The sequence below is a fragment of the Silurus aristotelis genome, assembly GCF_946808225.1.
Source record: "Silurus aristotelis genome assembly, chromosome: 24".
Taxonomy (NCBI): Eukaryota; Metazoa; Chordata; class Actinopteri; order Siluriformes; family Siluridae; genus Silurus; species Silurus aristotelis.
Genome location: NC_139597.1, coordinates 8,713,682 through 8,732,414, shown reverse-complemented (window position 1 = coordinate 8,732,414; position 18,733 = coordinate 8,713,682). Strand labels below are relative to the sequence as shown.

General features: G+C 35.5%; 1 protein-coding gene across 1 annotated transcript; it reads left to right on the top strand.

Annotated features, from left to right (window-relative positions):
* Positions 1–743: 743 nt before the first annotated feature.
* Positions 744–16,912, top strand: slc26a3.2 (solute carrier family 26 member 3, tandem duplicate 2). The gene is made up of 21 exons (XM_083528072.1): positions 744–837; positions 4,415–4,562; positions 4,867–5,006; positions 5,355–5,465; positions 6,758–6,918; positions 7,113–7,277; positions 7,461–7,613; positions 8,541–8,620; positions 8,731–8,878; positions 8,976–9,089; positions 9,542–9,619; positions 9,779–9,874; positions 13,729–13,835; positions 14,002–14,071; positions 14,319–14,411; positions 15,555–15,650; positions 15,846–16,079; positions 16,227–16,281; positions 16,393–16,526; positions 16,627–16,683; positions 16,758–16,912. The coding sequence occupies exons 2-21, from the start codon at positions 4,447–4,449 to the stop codon at positions 16,782–16,784; spliced, it is 2,235 nt and encodes a 744-aa protein (XP_083384198.1). The 5' UTR covers positions 744–837; positions 4,415–4,446; the 3' UTR covers positions 16,785–16,912.
* Positions 16,913–18,733: the final 1,821 nt, after the last annotated feature.

Sequence of the window (18,733 nt, the reverse complement as noted above, 5' to 3'; positions counted from 1 at the left end):
ATATATATATATATATATATATATATATATATACACATCTCCAGACATTATAAATAAAATACAAAAAACATTGTGTGTTCATGCTATATATTAGTTATATATATATTAGCTATATATTAGTATTTTTATTTTGTTATTTATTGCTGCTGTTTCCAGTATATGCCACCAAAGTAACCATGGCAGTATTACAAATAAGAACATCCTTCATTTACATGTACTTCCCATTAATAAAAATATAACATTTTATCAATTAAAAAAGTGCATTGAAAGTCTTCAAAGCACTTTCTTATTTTTGTTACTATTTTCTTTGGTTGACAAATGTAATTTTCTTCTCATGTCACCTTACAATGGTAAGTCATTAAGAGCAAAAGCGTAAGGCCCATAGATAAATCACGGTTTGTTTTATAAACAATATTTTTATATATTAATGTTTTGGCTAATATATCCCCTGTATGATCTAGTTTTTATTTATGTGCAGAATTTCTCTATTATAGTAGTTTTTAATAATGTTTGCAGCATAGACTGCACTCTGCTACAATGAAGCACTTGTGCTCTTTGTTACATTCTTGCGTTGGTTAATCTGAAGGTCTCCTGTGAAAAGTGAAAGTCACTAAAAGCATTAATCACACAAGCAAACATACATGAGCTATCTTTTGCTCTCTCTCTCTCTCTCTCTCTCTCTCTCTCTCTCTCTCTCTCTCTCTCTCTCTCTCTCTCTTTCTCTCTCTCTCTCTCTCTCTCTCTCTCTCTCTCTCTCTCAAACACATATACTTATTTAAACCAGACATACTTGTAAATACACCAGGCCCAGCTTCACTGCCTGACTCTTACAGTAAGGTAAGTCACAGTGTAATAATGAATCAATGGGTGGTTCAATGCTACTTAAAAAACATTGAAAACTGCATTATTTAATGGTGTTTCAGGTTTGAAGAAGTACTCCCTAGTCCAGTTGGATGATCAGGAATTTCAAATACAGTCATGCACTTATTTCCTGCAGTTTTAAAAGCTAGATACTGTATGAGAATTATTTAGGTGTACATACATATTCACTGTTATTATTACTATTAACGATAACATGTATGATTGTTGGAATGGTAATCTTTAGCTGATCATCTCCTGACTTTACTATTATAGTTGGGTGTTTATAGCCTGTTGTAAAATATTATATTCTGTATCCAATAAAAATCACTTACATTTAACTGATTACAATGTAATTTATATGTGGGGCATTGTGTATCATGTTACATCTTTCTTTTATTATTATTATTATTATTATTATTATTATTATTATTATTATTATTAGGTTTCACACATTTACTGTTTTGTGCTTATTTAATCACACATGATTTAGTTCTAATTGATAATTATACACAAAGTTGATTAAGTCATTAAGCTGTATTAATAAATAGCAAACACATTAAAGAACATTTTTAAAGTTTATAAACCAGTTTTTGGACAAAATAACTGGCTTATCATTTGTCCAAAAAATGTATCATTGAAATCTTTGCATAGGTATTAGTATAATTTAATCCATTTATCAATTCATGAACAACAGTGATTTTTAGGGATGGGCCCTGCAGCTTCAGTCTGTCATATATCAAGACCTTATTTGTTAATGGAAAATATTGGCAAATGGAAACTGGGTGACATTTGAACCTTGCCGCTATTCAGTACTTTATAACACTTTTATAATCACACTGACGTGATGTCACTTCCATAACTATCCTAATCTACAGATATCAAAGAGCTGTCTGTTTTGATCCCACTGTCCACTGGGAACAAAACAGTGAAAACACATATGACATCAGAAAATTTGTTTAACACATCAGATGCTTTCTGAAAAAAACCTAGAAGTAATTATTTCAGGTTCAAGGGATTATTGTTGGATATTTAATCATGTCACTGACTTAAGATATTATATGCATATATTACTTGAATAAAATGGTTCCTTTGTCATACCTGCTCTGTTCCAGGGAGAGATTCCTTGATCCAGTGTGTGAAAACATTTTTGTAAGTGATTTCTGAAAGCAAGTGTACCACCTGTTATCAGCAGCTTTATCTGGAAGAGCAATGGTCGAGTAGATTATAAAGATAAATAAAGACCAGTTGTTAATAATTACAGGCACAGATTTATGGATGTAACTGTTTAGGGGGATCTCAGATAAACACAGATCCTTCTTTCAGAGTGGAGTTGTAATGAAGAGGAAGTAATATCAGAGCTTTCTATTAATATATTTATTATGTCTGTGAGGAAAGTGTTTACTAATATTCAGGCTGTTTCTTTTCTGTAAAGAAAGATGACAAAGAGACAGAGACAACAGAGAGCGATCCTGTAGGTTTTCTTTATTTTTACAAAAGCACAACTTTTTGTTGTCATTATGAGTATATACAAATAAAAATAGACCCTTTACAGTTTCAAATGATGTATTGCTCTTATCTGTACGACCAAATAATTGATGAAAATGTGCAAAAAAAAGACCGACTTGAGAGGATTAATAGCCGAATGTGTGTGTCTGGCGGATTTTGGTTCTAATTTGAGCGCATCAGTAAAACAATTAAATGAAAACATTGCAAATTGGCAACATACGCCGTTTGCCTAAGTATGTGTATAGTCCGCACCATTAGATCATTTTTATTAAACATACAATAGAAATGTAAGTAAAATAGTTCAGGCCTGGCACGGACCGTGTACCTTTTGTCATTTCATTTTAGTTAAAAAAAAATCTAAAATGTAACGTTTCCCCAGGACAAAGGGTATAAACTATTTCACATGGATTATTATTGTATCAATATCTAGTACAAAAGCGTTTTTATATAAGGTCACTTTTTGAATCGTACATGCATAAAATGCACGATAAGCAATATTTTGAAACATAAACCATGTTAATTATGTATTATGTATTCTGCGTAAGAGAAATCTTTTTCATGGATAAAAACCATAAACATTTGTGGGAGTGGGCGCATGGATGCTTGACGCTGTCGCAAATGGTTATGGTTATTATTCATGATGATGCGATGATGCTGCCTCTAGAACATGCTCTTATGCCGAATACACAGAAACATTAAGTACTGATAACGAGGAAACAATATTTCTTATATCAAGATCACAAGAAAACAAGAAAGAAAAAAGAATATTAGAATGCATGTCAAATTAGGACTTCCCTAGCTTGCCATTATATTGTACATGTATTAATAATCGGTAAGGTGAGGTTACAAGGCTATCCTGACTGAGCTGTTTGATCTTCCAGTTATCTAGCCCTATATTTTGGCACGTTCTCCTGATTGTATTAAAAAGTCAGCTTCCTCTGTCATGAATTAAATACGTCATCTCTTTGATTTTATTTTCCGTTTATCCACAAATAAATGGGAAAATTAAGTTTTTTTTCGTAGTTTGGTCTGAAATATAAAAACAAAAACAAACAAATAAATAAATAAAATTTTCACATTTTCCTACTAAAATAAAAATTTAATTACCAGAAGGAACATAGACCAGAAGGAACCCCCAAACATGAAGTTCCCCTAAAAAATGCTGAAGGTACACAACTGCAAAATGTAAATCACTTGAGATTTCCCTCCAAAGGTCTATACCTTTAAAATCTCAAGTGATTTACATTTACCGAAAAAACAACACATACGGTTTCATAACAATTGTAGTTGTGGATCAACCATCACTTCATCACAAACTAGGACAATAAATAGATAATTCCAGGAACTTCATGTTTAACCACTTGGAGATCCTGGAATTATCTTTTTATTGTCCTAATTTGTGATGAAGTTGACTTGATGTGGTTGATCCACAACTACAATTGTTATGAAACCGTATGTGTTGTTTTTTTGCTGGATAGTTTGTACTGTACATTGGCTGCTCTTTGTGGTTGATGTAGTCAAAGGAACACATTTCTAATTTTGCAAACGCACTAGTTCTTGTTATGAGATAACAGACATTATACACACATAATATAGAAACAGACATAATACATGATACACATAATGTAGTTTAACAACTCTTTGAAGAGGCTATGCCTTTGTTGTCTCGACTGTTTATCAAAGGACTCTGGGATTAAAGTGAAAATCAACTGAGACTGATGGTTAGCAGAAGTGCTTTTGAATGTCCTGTTCTTTTAAAGGTGATGTGAGGACAGACCCTGTCTATTCTAACTATGAAACATGATATATAGAGGATAAGGGCAAAATCTAGAAGCTTCAAAGTAGTTAAAAAACACAGTAAATATGTGATATAAATTGTGAGGAAAGATACTCAGGCACAGTTTGTTTTACGTTTACTTATGCTTAGCTATGTGCAATTAAAATGCTGATATGGTTACAACAGATAACAGTGCAGAGGTTTTTCTCTAAATTGTGGTTACAGCTATGGTGATGTCCAATAATAAAAATAAATCCTCTCCATACACAGTTTACCAGTGGAACACTTTTGACAGAGGCACAATGGCAGAGTATGTGGTGTCCAGACCACTTTACACAGAGGATGCCTTTATAGATGAACACAAGAAAGACTACCGACCACGCAAGACTATGCAGGACCATGTTAAACAATACTTCACGTAAGCCTGACTTTTTGTATCCCATGGAGAAACTATTAAGATGTTTGTCAAAGTAGATAAATACTGATCTTATATAATAATCATATGAGATTGTAACCACTATGTGATATTTTTTTCTTTTCTCATTTATGTAAGTGAATTTATGTAAGGTACAACATCTGTTTTAGAGAAGAAAGATAAAACATGATACAATTGTAATGCTCTTTGTATGTATGCTTGTGTGTGTGTGTGTGTGTGTGTGTGTGTGTGTGTGTGTGTGTGTGTGTGTGTGTGTGTGTGTGTGTGTGTGTGTGTGGTGATACAGTTGCAATACAGAACGTGCAAAGAATGCAGCCTTGTCTATGTTACCCATTATTGGATGGATGAAAATGTACAATGTAAAAGAATGGCTACTTAGTGATATTGTATCTGGAGTCAGCACTGGACTGGTGGCTGTACTGCAAGGTAAAACAATCTACGATGAAACTTTATCAAACGAAGAAATTTCTCATATCATTTGTTACACTTACTGTCTCTTGTATCTATTATACATTATACACCATCATAAAATGGGATGAATTAATGTTCAGTGGAATGCAAAATTAGACTGAAAACCCTAACAAAAGTAATTAAGAGTCTCCAACAAGTGTAATTCTGAAATCATAATCATAATTAAATAGTAAAATATTCACACTTAATGACTGAATGATTTGTTTGAAGTGTCTGTAATAACCCTGCACAATAACATATAGTTGGTCATATACTAATGTACATTTAAACATTTTGGATTTGCTACTTTGGGTTTGCTACTAGGACTGGCATACAGCTTACTAGCATCTCTTCCTGCTTGGTATGGATTATATGCTGCCTTTTTCCCTGTGATCTTCTACTTTTTTTTTGGAACTTCTCGTCACATTTCTGTAGGTAAGTTACTATTTTTTTTAAAGTATGCATTTGTGGTAAAGAAATGTTTGGCCTGAAGAAGCATACTTCAAAATGGAATTAAATGTTAGGAGGTCTCATTATAAATATCAAATATCTTAGTTCACATTCAGCTGCTCTGTTGGCTTTAATGTACAAACAAACCTGATTATAACCATTGTATAATATATCAACAATAGAACACAAAAGATGCATGCACAGCTATTGTTTTCCATGACTTGCAATGTGTCCGTATTATACAAAGCAAATATTTTGCATTCTATATCATAAATGAGAAGATGTTCAATAACAAGTGACATATTAATGCTAAAGGTTATCCTGATTTGAAATTACACATTCAGAGGACAATGGAACAAACATATATTGCATATAATATATAATATCTAGATGACAAATAATTCTCTTTTTTTATTTTATTTATTAATATATAAAAGCTTTATGCAAGGCATAAAGTGCTTTTGTTTTCCATGTTAATGGTTACCACTTAAGTCTTTAAGTGTAAATTCCATTTTGCAAATATTTAATGTTAAAAATTATAATCCAACATACTTTAAATGTTTGTATGTGTATACTGTATACTGAACTGTATACTTATTTTTTTTGTGGCAATATTTTCTACTAAAGAGCAAGACATGCTCTGGCTGCAATAATTAAATGCAATCATTCATACAAATAATACTTGAAAAAAAATGACAAACTATGTGGTATGTGGACTTCATCTTCAACAAATAAAATGTTTCTATCAAAAACAATTTCAGTTTTAAATAAGTATAGATGATACAAACAACATTACACATTTGTGGAATTAAGGAGTGTTCCATTACTCACTGTGATTTACAAAAGAAAAAAAAAGAAAAAAAAAGAAAAAAAAAAACACCACTCAGCTTTTCATGTTTCTGAATCAACAAAGACTTTCAGCTGATACTGACCTGACACTGGAGACCAAAATCAGAATGTTCGACCATATTTTTCCTTGTTAAAACAAAACATTTTAATAATGTTATTATTAATCTTAGATTACAAGTCCCTGTGAATTATTTGTTATAATAGAAATGTGACAAGCACACTGATATATCCCTGTGATTTGCCTCGCAACTAGTTTTACAGTCAGAGATAAAAAAACCCCTCAAACATCTGTGCTATAGTATAATGATAAATAAGGTGCTACCATGTAAATCTTGTTAGAAGGTCAGGCAATGATAATGTTTTGTACTTTACTAGAAAGATTTATTAATTAAAATTAATTCTTCTTTTTAATCACGTTTCTACTTCAGGGGCATTCCCAGTTCTGAGTCTTATGGTAGGGTCTGTAGTAACCAGGCTAGTACCTGACGAGGGTCCTGTGGCCAACATAACAGCCTTTGAGGGGCTTACAATGGACCAGCAAAGAGCCATGGTGTCTGCCTCACTTACCTTTCTCATTGGTCTTTTCCAGGTATGCCTTATAACCTCATGTTCTTCAGCTCTTGTCTAAAATAGTCTGTCATGTATACAATATTGAGAACTGATAACTGACAGTTATGTATTGCAATAATGTGTAAAATTACAAAACTTCAGATAATTTTGTAGCTGTTTAGGAAGAAGTATAGTCAGTAAATTGTGACAAATTTTCTGTTCTTTAACACACAGCTTGGCATGGGGTTGCTGCAGATTGGCTTCATAGTCATTTATCTGTCTGATACTTTGATATCCGGGCTCACTACTGCTGCTGCAGTTCACATCCTGGTGTCACAGCTCAAATTTATTTTTGGGCTGACAGTTCCAGGCTTCAGTGGACCATTTTCCCTTATAAAAGTAAGGTTAACAGATTTACTGTGCAACTGTTACAATTAAATTTAAGGGACTGCACATGACATATGTCATGCCATAAACACCTTATTTTTGTTTAATAGTAAAACATAATGTCATATAATACTTGCATCTGTGCATTTGCAAGTATACTGTCACTTCATTCATATTTCCTGGTATCAAAACTAGATATTGGAGAAAACGTTTGGGCAGATTACATGCACAAACATCTATGATTTGGTGATGTCCAGTGTGGTGATGGTTGTTGTGTTCATTGTGAAATTGCTCAACGAACGATTCAAGAAAAAGCTCCCGGTGCCCATCCCAATAGAAGTCATCATGGTGAGTAAATCTTGTGAAACAGGACGCATAAAGGAAATCAGTTATGTTGTCACTTTTATTAACTTATAAATAAACCACTGTTAGTAATTTATGAATGCAACTAATGATTGCCATCTTGCACAAGACAATATAAATGAGATATACTAAAAGATAATGGTTTCAGTCTATACTTTAACCATTTGAAAAGATTTTCTTGACACAAAACTGGCATGCAGTGGAACCAGAGCCTCTTTTTGGAAGATAGTAAAAAAACAAACAAGCAAATTCTTGCTTAAAGATGCTCTTTCTATTTTTGTGTGTGTAAATATATGGACTGGAAAAATTTGCAATGTAATCAGGGTTTAAATCAGGGCTCAAGCACAATCAGAGCTCCCACACTTTTGGCTTATGTGAATAGCAAGTATATCACAAACTATAGTTTGAAGAGAATTATAGCATAGAAATGGCATAACTAAAGATAAATTTTAAAACTTAAGATATGCCCGTCCTACTACACTTAGATAAGCTAGGCGGATGGAAATACAAATTTCCTTTAATCACATTTCCTAGATATCAGTGTTAATCAACACACAAAATAAACAGTACGGCAGTATTCAAGCACATGTGGTCTTCCAAATTTTATATACCAGTTTTACATCAAGATTTATTTTATGATTATAACCTTTAGTATAAAGGACTGTTCTAAATAAAATCATTAAAATGGAATTCCAAACTACAAGCAGCAGAATGTATTTAAATTAGCACTGAGAGTCCTCCAAAGATAAGATTTTAATGTTGCAGTGTCATGCAAGCCAGGCCTTTTTGTTAAGCATCTTTATCTTGCACCATTTTTATTGCTTCAATTGTAGCTTTTATATCTTTTAAAAGTTTTCACTCACTTAAAATTTTCCTTTGGATTAACGATTAACAATTTACCTGCCTGTGCAGACTATCATTACATGTGGAGTATCCTATATATTCAATTTCAAGAATTATGGAGTGGACATTGTAGGAAAAATACCAGATGGGTAAGAAACTAAATAATGAGTTATTTTAATAATTTTAATATAAAAATATAGTTCATCTAATTATTTTTCATGTGTAAGAATGACCACAACATATTTTCTCCTCCCATTAGATTTGAGCCTCCGCTTGCCCCTAATTTTCAGATCTTTGAGGAAACGGCAGTAGATGCTTTTCCTATGTGTATAGTGGGTTTTGCTGTGTCCTTTGCTGTGGCTAAAGTCTATGCTGTCAAACATGACTATGTTATTGATGGAAACCAGGTGAGGTCCATTGTCATATAGGTTTAAAGTCAATAAGGCAACAAATTTCTATAAAAGAATATATATCGTTTGTCTTGCAAAACGTATGTATCTACAGGAGCTCATTGCTTTTGGTGCAAGTAACATCTTTGGTGGAGCTTTTAAATCATTGGCAGCCAGCACAGCTCTATCCAGGACTGCAGTACAGGAGAGCACAGGAGGAAAAACACAGGTACTACCCTTCATAAACAAGTGCTATTTTTATCAATTAAGCATACTGAATTGCATTTTTAATTCAAACAGAAATATATTGTTTTACAAATTATGACATTGTACATGTCTCAATCAAAAATACTGCCCTCTATTGTTGAGGTGGGTCAATGTACAATTCTACAGTAAAAGACTTCGATAACGTGCAGAGAAAAGGCACGCAGTTAGAGAAGTAAACAACATTTGAGGGGTTAAGGGTTGACATTGATATTGCCTCATACAACCTATAAAAAGAGAGACCTACAATAAGGAACCTTTAAAAAGTCTTTTTTTACTTTTGTCAGATGATCTGGGTTTTTTTTGCGTGTGTGGTTTATTGTGCAGTGAGAATAGCAAACTACAGTTAACATTTAACATTTAGCCAGTAAACCTCTGCTCTTCCAAAACATAACCAGAATGTTGTCACTTTTTCAGGTTGCTGGGATTCTTTCTGCAATCATTGTCATGATAGTAACTCTGGCCATAGGGTTCTTGCTAGAACCACTGCCAAAGGTAACCCATCATTACCCGCTTAATCTAGAGTTATTAATTCACAGCGTTACCCTTACAGTATGCATAATTATATCATGACACCATCTTGGAGCTTCAGTTTTAGTTAATATTAAACTGTGGCATGCTTCCTATGTGTGTTGTATTGTGCGTTTTTTGTAGTCAGTGCTGGGTGCAGTGGTAATAGTAAATCTGCAAGGGATGCTAATGCAGGTGCGTGAAGTGCCTTACCTCTGGAGAAAGGATCCACCTGACTGTGTAAGAGACCTTCATGTTTTGTTCCTTCCAACAGCAAGTGAAAGTTACTGCTAAATAAATTATGCCTCATATCAGATAATTAGAATACAACAGATAAAATTTTTCTGGTAGATTAGACTAGATTACATTAGATTCAACTTTATTGTCATTGTGCAAGGTACATGTACAGAGCCAATGAAATGCAGTTTGCATCTAACCAGAAGTACGTAGATGGCTTATTTACAAGTGGCAGTGTAATAAATAAGATATTTCCCCCCTCTGTATTTTGTTACTTGAACTTGACCATATTTTGTGAGAACATTTTTAAATCAAATGTTGTAAATCAAATTTGTATCTTCGGAAGTGAAGCTGGATATCTAACATAAGTTTAAATGAAAGGATATTGCAGAAAATACTTGCAATTATAAAATTATACCGTCTCAGCTGTGCCTCTTGAAGAGCCTTCCAACAACATGCTGTCTAAAGAGTGATAGTTCACAGAAAATATAACTAAGTTTACAAAACTTTCTGAAACTGTTCTAACCCAAAAGTATAAGATAGCTTCTTCTTCTTCTTCTTCTTCTTTCGGCTGCTCCCATTAGGGGTCGCCACAGCGGATCATCCGTCTCCATACCACCCTGTCCTCTATATCTGCCTCTTTTACACCAACTACCTGCATGTCTTCCCTCACCACATCCATGAACCTCCTCCTTGGCCTTCCTCTTTTCCTCCTACCTGGTGGCTCCATCTTAAGCATTTTTCTACCAATATAATTCATGTTCCTTCTCTGCACATGTCCAAACCATCTCAATCTCGCCTCCCTCACCTTGTCACCAAAACATCCTACATGTGCTGTCCCTCTAATAAACTCATTTCTAATCTTGTCCATCCTCGTCACTCCCAACGAAAACCTCAACATCTTCAGCTCTGCTACCTCCAGCTCCACCTCCTGTCTTTTACTCAATGCCACTGTCTCTAATCCATACAACATCGCAGGTCTCACCACAGTCCTATAAACTTTCCCTTTCATTCTTGCAGATACTCTTCTATCACAAATCACTCCTGTCACTCTTCTCCACCCACTCCACCCTGCCTGCACTCTTTTCTTTACTTCCCTAACACACTCTCCATTACTTTGCACTGTTGACCCCAGGTACCTGAACTCCTCCACCTTCTTCACCTCTTCTCCCTGCAACCGCATCACTCCACTGCCCTCCCTCTCATTCACACACATGTACTCTGTCTTACTCCTACTGACTTTCATTCCCCTTCTCTCCAGCGCATATCTCCACCTCTCCAGGCTCTTCTCAACCTGCTCTCTACTCTCACCACAAATCACAATATCATCTGCAAACATCATAGTCCAGGGAGACTCCTGTCTGACCTCGTCCGTCAACCTGTCCATCACCACTGCAAACAGGAAAGGGCTCAGGGCCGATCCTTGATGCAGTCCAACCTTCACCCTGAACCAGTCTGTCGTACCTACTGCACACTTTACTGCCGTCACACTGTCCTCATACATGTCCTGCACCACCCTCACATACTTCTCTGACACACCTGACTTCCTCATACAATACCACAACTCCTCTCTCGGCACCCTGTCGTACGCTTTCTCTAAATCCACAAATACACAATGCAGCTCCTTCTGTCCTTCTCTATACTTCTCCATCAACATCCTCAAAGCAAATAAGGCATCTGTGGTGCTCTTCCTCGGCATGAAACCATACTGTTGCTCACAGATGGTCACCTCTTCTCTCAGCCTGGCTTCCACTACTCTTTCCCATAACTTCATGGTGTGACTGATCAACTTAATTCCCCTGTAGTTACTGCAGGTCTGCACATCTCCCTTATGCTTAAAGATCGGTACCAGCACACTCCTTCTCCATTCCTCAGGCATCCTCTCCCCTTCCAGAATCCTGTTAAACAATCTGGTTAAAAACTCCACTGCCATCTCTCCTAAACATCTCCACGCTTCTACCGGTATGTCATCTGGTCCAACCGACTTTCCATTCTTCATCCTCTTAATCGCTGCTCTCACTTCCTCCTTACTAATCCTATCTACATCCTGCTTCACCAACTCCACATCCTCCAACCTTCTCTCTCTCTGATTTTCCTCATTCATCAGCTGCTCAAAATACTCCCTCCATCTTCTCAACACACTCTCCTCACTAGTCAACACATTTCCCTCTCCATCCTTTATTGCTCTAACTTGCAGTACATCCTTCCCAGCTCGGTCCCTCTGCTTGGCCAATCGGTATAAATCCTTTTCTCCTTCCTTAGTGTCCAACCTCTTATACAGTTCCTCATATGCCTTTTCCTTGGCTTTCGCCACATCCCTTTTAACCTGCTGCCGCATCTCCTTGTACTCCTGCCTACTTTTCTCATCACTCTGTCGATCCCACTTCTGTTTTGCCAATCTCTTTCCCCTAATGCTCTCCTGCACTTCCTCATTCCACCACGTCTCCTTGTCTTGCTTTCTATTTCCAGATGTCACACCAAGTACTTTTCTAGCTGCCTCCCTCATCACTCCTGCAGTAGTTGCCCAATCATCCGGCACCTCTTCACCACCACCAAGCCCCTGTCTGACCTCTTCCCTGAACCTCACACTACACTCTTCCTCCTTCAGTTTCCACCATCTTATTCTTCTTTTAAACCTTACTTTCCTCCTCTTCTTCTTCGCCTCCAAAACCATCCTACAGACCACCATCCGATGCTGTCTAGCTACACTGTCCCCCGCCAACACCTTACAGTCTCCAATCTCCTTCAGGTTGCATCTCCTACACAGAAGATAATCCACCTGTGTGCACCTTCCTCCACTCTTATACGTCACCCTATGATCCTTCTTCTTCTTAAAATACGTGTTCACCACTGCCATTTCCATCCTTTTAGCAAAATCTACCACCATCTGCCCTTCCACATTCCTCTCCTTAAAACCATACCTACCCATCACCTCCTCATCACCTCTGTTCCCTTCACCTACATGCCCATTAAAGTCTGCCCCAATCACCAATCGTTCTTTCCTAGGTACACCATCTACCACTTCATCTAATTCACTCCAGAATCTTTCTTTCTCCTCCATCTCACAGCCAACTTGTGGAGCATAGGCACTGATGACATTTATCATCATCCCTTTAACTTCCACCTTCACGATCATCACCCTATCAGAAACTCTCTTCACCTCCACTACACTCTTACTGTACGCTTCCTTCAGAATCACCCCTACACCATTTCTCTTCCCATCCACACCATGATAAAACAGTTTAAACCCACCTCCAATGTTCCTGGCCTTACTCCCTTTCCACTTGGTCTCCTGAACACACAACACATCTACCTTTCTTCTCTCCATCATATCAGCTATCTCTCTCCCTTTACCCGTCATAGTACCAACATTTAAAGTACCAACCCGAACCTCTACTCTCCTACACTGCTCCTTTTCCTGCCGTCTCTGCAGACGCCTTCCTCCTCTCCTTCTCCTCCTTCGGCCAACAGTAGCCCAATTTCCACCGGTACCCTGTCGGCTAACGATACCTGTGGCGGTCGTTGTTAACCCGGGCCTCGACCGATCCGGTATGAAATTCTCATTTGTGATCCGCATATTTGATTTGGCACATGTTTTACGCTGGATGCCCTTCCTAACGCAACCCTCCCCATTTACCCGGGCTTGGGACCGGCACTAAGAGTACACTGGCTTGTGCCCCCCTAATGGCTGGGTTTATACCCAAAAGTATAAGATAGCTAATAATGGTAAATGAGCAATTTAATTAGAGGATTGCTGGTGAATAATGAAATTATACTATATCAATAATACACATCCTTTTGTATTAATACACTGAACTGGCTCCTGTAAATAATAATTTTTACCTTCCTCCACTCAGGTTGTTTGGGTTGTGACCTGTGTGGCCTCTATCTTGCTGGGGCTGGATCTTGGCCTTGCTGTGGGCCTTGGAGCAGAGTTGATTTCTGTTGTCTTTAGAGCTCAGTTGTAAGTGTTACTAAATTGAATTATTTGACAAAAAAAATACAACAAAATCAAAATAAAAAAAGTATACATTTTCTATTTAAAGTTTTAAAAATATAATATTCATGTGACCCTAAGAGCTTGGTTTGTTTACTCATAGAATACCAATATATGTTTTGTATTTTTTTAGCCCACACTGCTATGTCCTGGCAAACATCTCTGGCACTGACATTTACAGAAACCGCAAGGACTATGTTAATGTAAGTCACTTATAATTACAGATTCGTTATATACAGAATATTCCACAGTTTATAAAGGCAAGAAAAATGGTCTACTGTAGCTCAATAAATGTGTCAATGCATAAAACATTGTTTTACAGAAATGTATACTAATCAATGGTAAAGTTTAGATACTGTTAGATACTGGCCCATGTGTGAATAAGTCGGGAGATACATCTAGTGTAAATTATGATTAATTTTAATTCAATTCATCTTTAACTTTACACAGATATATGAACCAGAGGGAGTAAAGATTTTCCGAATTTCTTCACCAATATTCTTTGCAAATATTGATTTCTTCAGAGGCAAACTGCTTGATGCTGTAAGTATTTGTAAAATTAATAGTTTGGCTTCACTAAGCCTAAAGTTCTTTAACAACAAGGACCTGTCCACACTTTGCCCTAATCAGTGTATTACACAATGGACTCTTACATTCATGGCTTAGAAAAAAAAAAAAAAAGCAGTCATAACACAGTTTACACTGTTGTTCTGGTGAGATAGTTAAGACTCAAACCTATCTATAGTGCCCTAAATGTACATAATGATTTACTTCTTGTGGCAAACATTGCCAATTTGAGGATGATGTCTCTGTGGTATTACACAAACTGTATAATATTTCCTATTTATCCATTTTTATTTTAATGTTTATTAATTGTCAAGCACATTCAAAGCTATTTCAAAATTGCAACACAATTACACCCAGCAATTTGTGAAAGCTCCAATTCAATTCTCTTCCTTTATAGTGCTTTCACAATAAACATTTTCATAATTTACAGAAATCTGAATTGAAATTTAAAAGCCTAATAAGCAAGCCAGAGATAACAGTGGCAAATAGACAACTCCTCGAGAAATAATGGGAAATCTAGACTCAAAAGGAAAAATATTTATATTGTTGTATAGAAAAAAGTCATACGTTTTTTAATATTTTGTGGGGGTTTTTACGATATAATTATTGTTTTTTATGCACAAAATAAATATACCTCCACTTGTTTGCTGACATGCATTACACACATTGCTTCTAGGCTATTTAAGTCCACTTATCAGTAACTCCTGACTGTTCCTTGACCTTGAGTATAATTGAAAGCTATTTGCTTTCCTTTTAATCCAAGTCTAAACTGAGACATACTTAATTCCATAAAATAAGAATGAATGCATCTTCAACCCAGCTGCCTTGGCATACACTGGCATGACACAGAAAAGTTTGCATAAGCAGGACGTCTTTACTTTCATGCAGTTGCGAATGAGCAGGCCAAATACCATATTTATTAAAATGAACATTCAGAGCTGGATAATGCATTTGCTGCATTTGTCTAGTGAAATGCCTAGTGAGGCTCATTAAACAGATACAGATAGTATTGATGTCTTAATTTGTATTTTTGTATGCATGTTTCCATGTTAAGTAGAGGACAGTTCGTAGGTCAACACAAGTTTTAAATTCACTTAATTATTCTTTCCTCTATTACAGGTGGGCTTCAATCCCTTGATAGTACTGAGAAAGAGAAATAAAGCCCTACGAAAAATTAAGAAGCTAATTAAGAACGGGGAACTCACAGTCATGTGTGTAAGTCCTATACATAGTGAGCTGGCAGCATGGTCTGGGCCACTTTATTTGAACACTTAATATTAATTTTTGCTATTTAGCTTCAGAAGTTTGAAGTCTGAACATTTGCATAACAGCCCCCGTGCTCCCTCTGAAATGTTATCAGTTACAGAATCTTGTCTTAAAATGCTAAAAAGATTATAACTTTATACACAGGCTCCCTTCCTATTGGAGAGAAATCGTTCCCTGCCTATTGAAGAGTCTGAAGATGAAATAAACACAGAAGACTTAGATTTGCCAACAGACTTCTCAAACCTTCCCATTCAGGTGAACTGGAGATCAGAGCTTCCTGCCAACATTTTAGTTCCCCAAGTGGATATCCACAGCCTTGTCCTTGATTTCTCTGCTGTCTCCTTCCTTGACATTTCAGCACTCAAAGGCCTCAAAACGGTATATCAGTTGTTTTAACAATGATTTATGCATTTATATTAGCATAGATTTTTTCAAATGTAGATTGCAAGATAAGCAGCATATAACTACATATCTGACACTGGTGATTTTAACAACTATGATAACGCTGTGCTATAAATTTTCCAGGCTTTGAAAGAGTTTATCCGCATTGACGTCGAGGTCTACATTGTGGCCTGTAATCGTAAGTTTAAATGTTACTTTATTGTGGAATATAAACTGCCACAATTATGTTGCCATTGCAATAAAATGGTGAGACATTTTCTACCACTAACCCTTGCAATGCTCTTCCCAGCTTACATCATTGAGAAACTCAAGAATTGCAAATTCTTTGATGATGAGATTAAAACATCCGTCTTCTTTCTGACCATCCATGATGCGATGCTGCACATACTCAGTATACATCCACCTCTTAGCATTAGCCAGATGGTGAGGAGACTTCAAAAAGTTTTCCTTTCACTGCAAAGTCCAATTTGTATATTCAACATGAATAATAAACTCTGATTGACCCATTAATATGTCCATATAGGTGGATAGTAGCCATCATGACAAAATGAATAATGGAAATTGCAGCTTGCGCAGCAGAGTGAGTGAAACTCTTTTCTAAAATGATAGTATATATGTTTATACAGTTTAGATAAAAAACTGTGTTTTTTGCAGGGCAAGGAGCCAGAGACCAGATTGTAATGCACACCATCTCTGTTGCGCTCAAGTATCCTGGAGAAACCAAGACAGAATAGTCTGTTGGATGCTTTGATTATTGTGTATTGTGCACGTAATCGATAGCATGGAGAATTCTGTATAGATTTAATGTTTGACATAAATCTTTACTGTAAAATGTATTTTATTTACAAAATATTATGCAGTTAGTGCACTATTGCATGCACTTAATCCTTTTATCTTTTTTTTTTTATCTGGATTATTGAAGAAATATGGATTCATGGTATAACATTGCTATTTTTGTATATGTAAAATATTTTATAAATGTAAAATATGTCAGATGTTTGTACAAAATAATCATAAAAAAAATAAATACCCAATATCAACTATTTTGGTTTATTATTGCTTGTATGTGTCATTATATTATATACAAGATTATACACCTATAGACAGAGAGTCAAAATGATACAATGCAATTCCTCTTTAGCCAATTAGTCTTTATTTAAAGATAGGTGGGGTGCAAAATTATTGACTTAACATTGACAACAGGAGTAGTCTGCTTTTCGATCAAAGATTATAGCAAGTGTGGTAAAAAATATGGAAACTGAAGAACAATATCTGATTAAACTTCTGAAAGATTACATATGCAGCTATCTACTTAAAAACGGTCATAGCAAAATTGCCACAGCAGTAGCTGGGTCTTCTTGTTCAAAATGTTGTGCCAATATTGCCCAGAAATTATTTTCTAAAATAAATAACACTTCAAGAAAATGTGGATGAGAAAAAGCAAAATCAGGTTTATTTTAGTATAACCAAAGCATAGTATTAGAACATAGATAGCAGTATCAACCTGAGAACATAAGCATGACATGTCAGAGGTGGTCTGAAAATTAATGGCAAAATTATCTGTATTTATACATAATTATAATAATAATTGCGACACTAGGTAGACAAACAGGTATTGTGTCTTCAATCCTAAAACAGAATTTACCTTCTTCAATGTAACTGCAGAAATGTGACAGAGAAAACATGTAGATGCAGATATGCACATTTTACCATGCTTGTAAAGGGTATAAAATCACACAAGTCTTTGTGATTACAGAGACCCACCCGGTTTATTGTGGAATTGCATTTGCCACATAAATAATTAGTTTGGCTGATTTTCCCGGTCTCTCGCAGATAGCACGATAGAGCAAAAAACACATATGAAATTGTTTTTATGGAGTTTTATTATGTAATAATAATGTATTAATACAAATATAATTATTAATTATAAAATGAAGTAAAATGCTAATACAGTACTGTTTACATAAAATAGCATTTTTGGGGGTGGGGTCTGTTTATCGTGGTTTTTAGTTTATCGAGGGCGGTTTAAACAGGGGATTACTGTACTGGTACTCCATTGTAAACAATTTCCATTGTAAATAGACCATAGACTGTTATATTTAGCCCTACACAGAACAACACTAAGTTACCATACTTTTAACCACTTTGCTAACAATTAATGTTACAAGTGTAAAAGTGTGTGACTAAGAAAACCTACTTAGGAAAATGTGATATAAAAATGGGCACCTGTTCAGTCATTATATAGACATTCCATCAATACCTTTATAAACTGTTCCAAAAATGGGAAATGAAAAAATTTATTTGATAAACCAAACAACCAAAGCCAAATATTTTTATTATTAGAAAATGAATAGAAACACAATATACAAACATGGGCAGTTATTTTTCAAGATGATGAAATCAATAAGAATAAGTTTAACTTGGTTAACATGAGAAAAAAGCCTACCAGAAAACTCCTAACCTTCTGCAAGTCAGACCAGAGGTGGGAAAAAAAAAAAACTACAACTTTCCTTTTCTATATTTACAATGTTTATTTTCTAAAGACCTAGAAGGAGTCAGCTGGGCATTCCTATGTTATCATATCTTTACATCAGGATGGAGAAAGTCAAAATAGTATGAAAAATCTATTT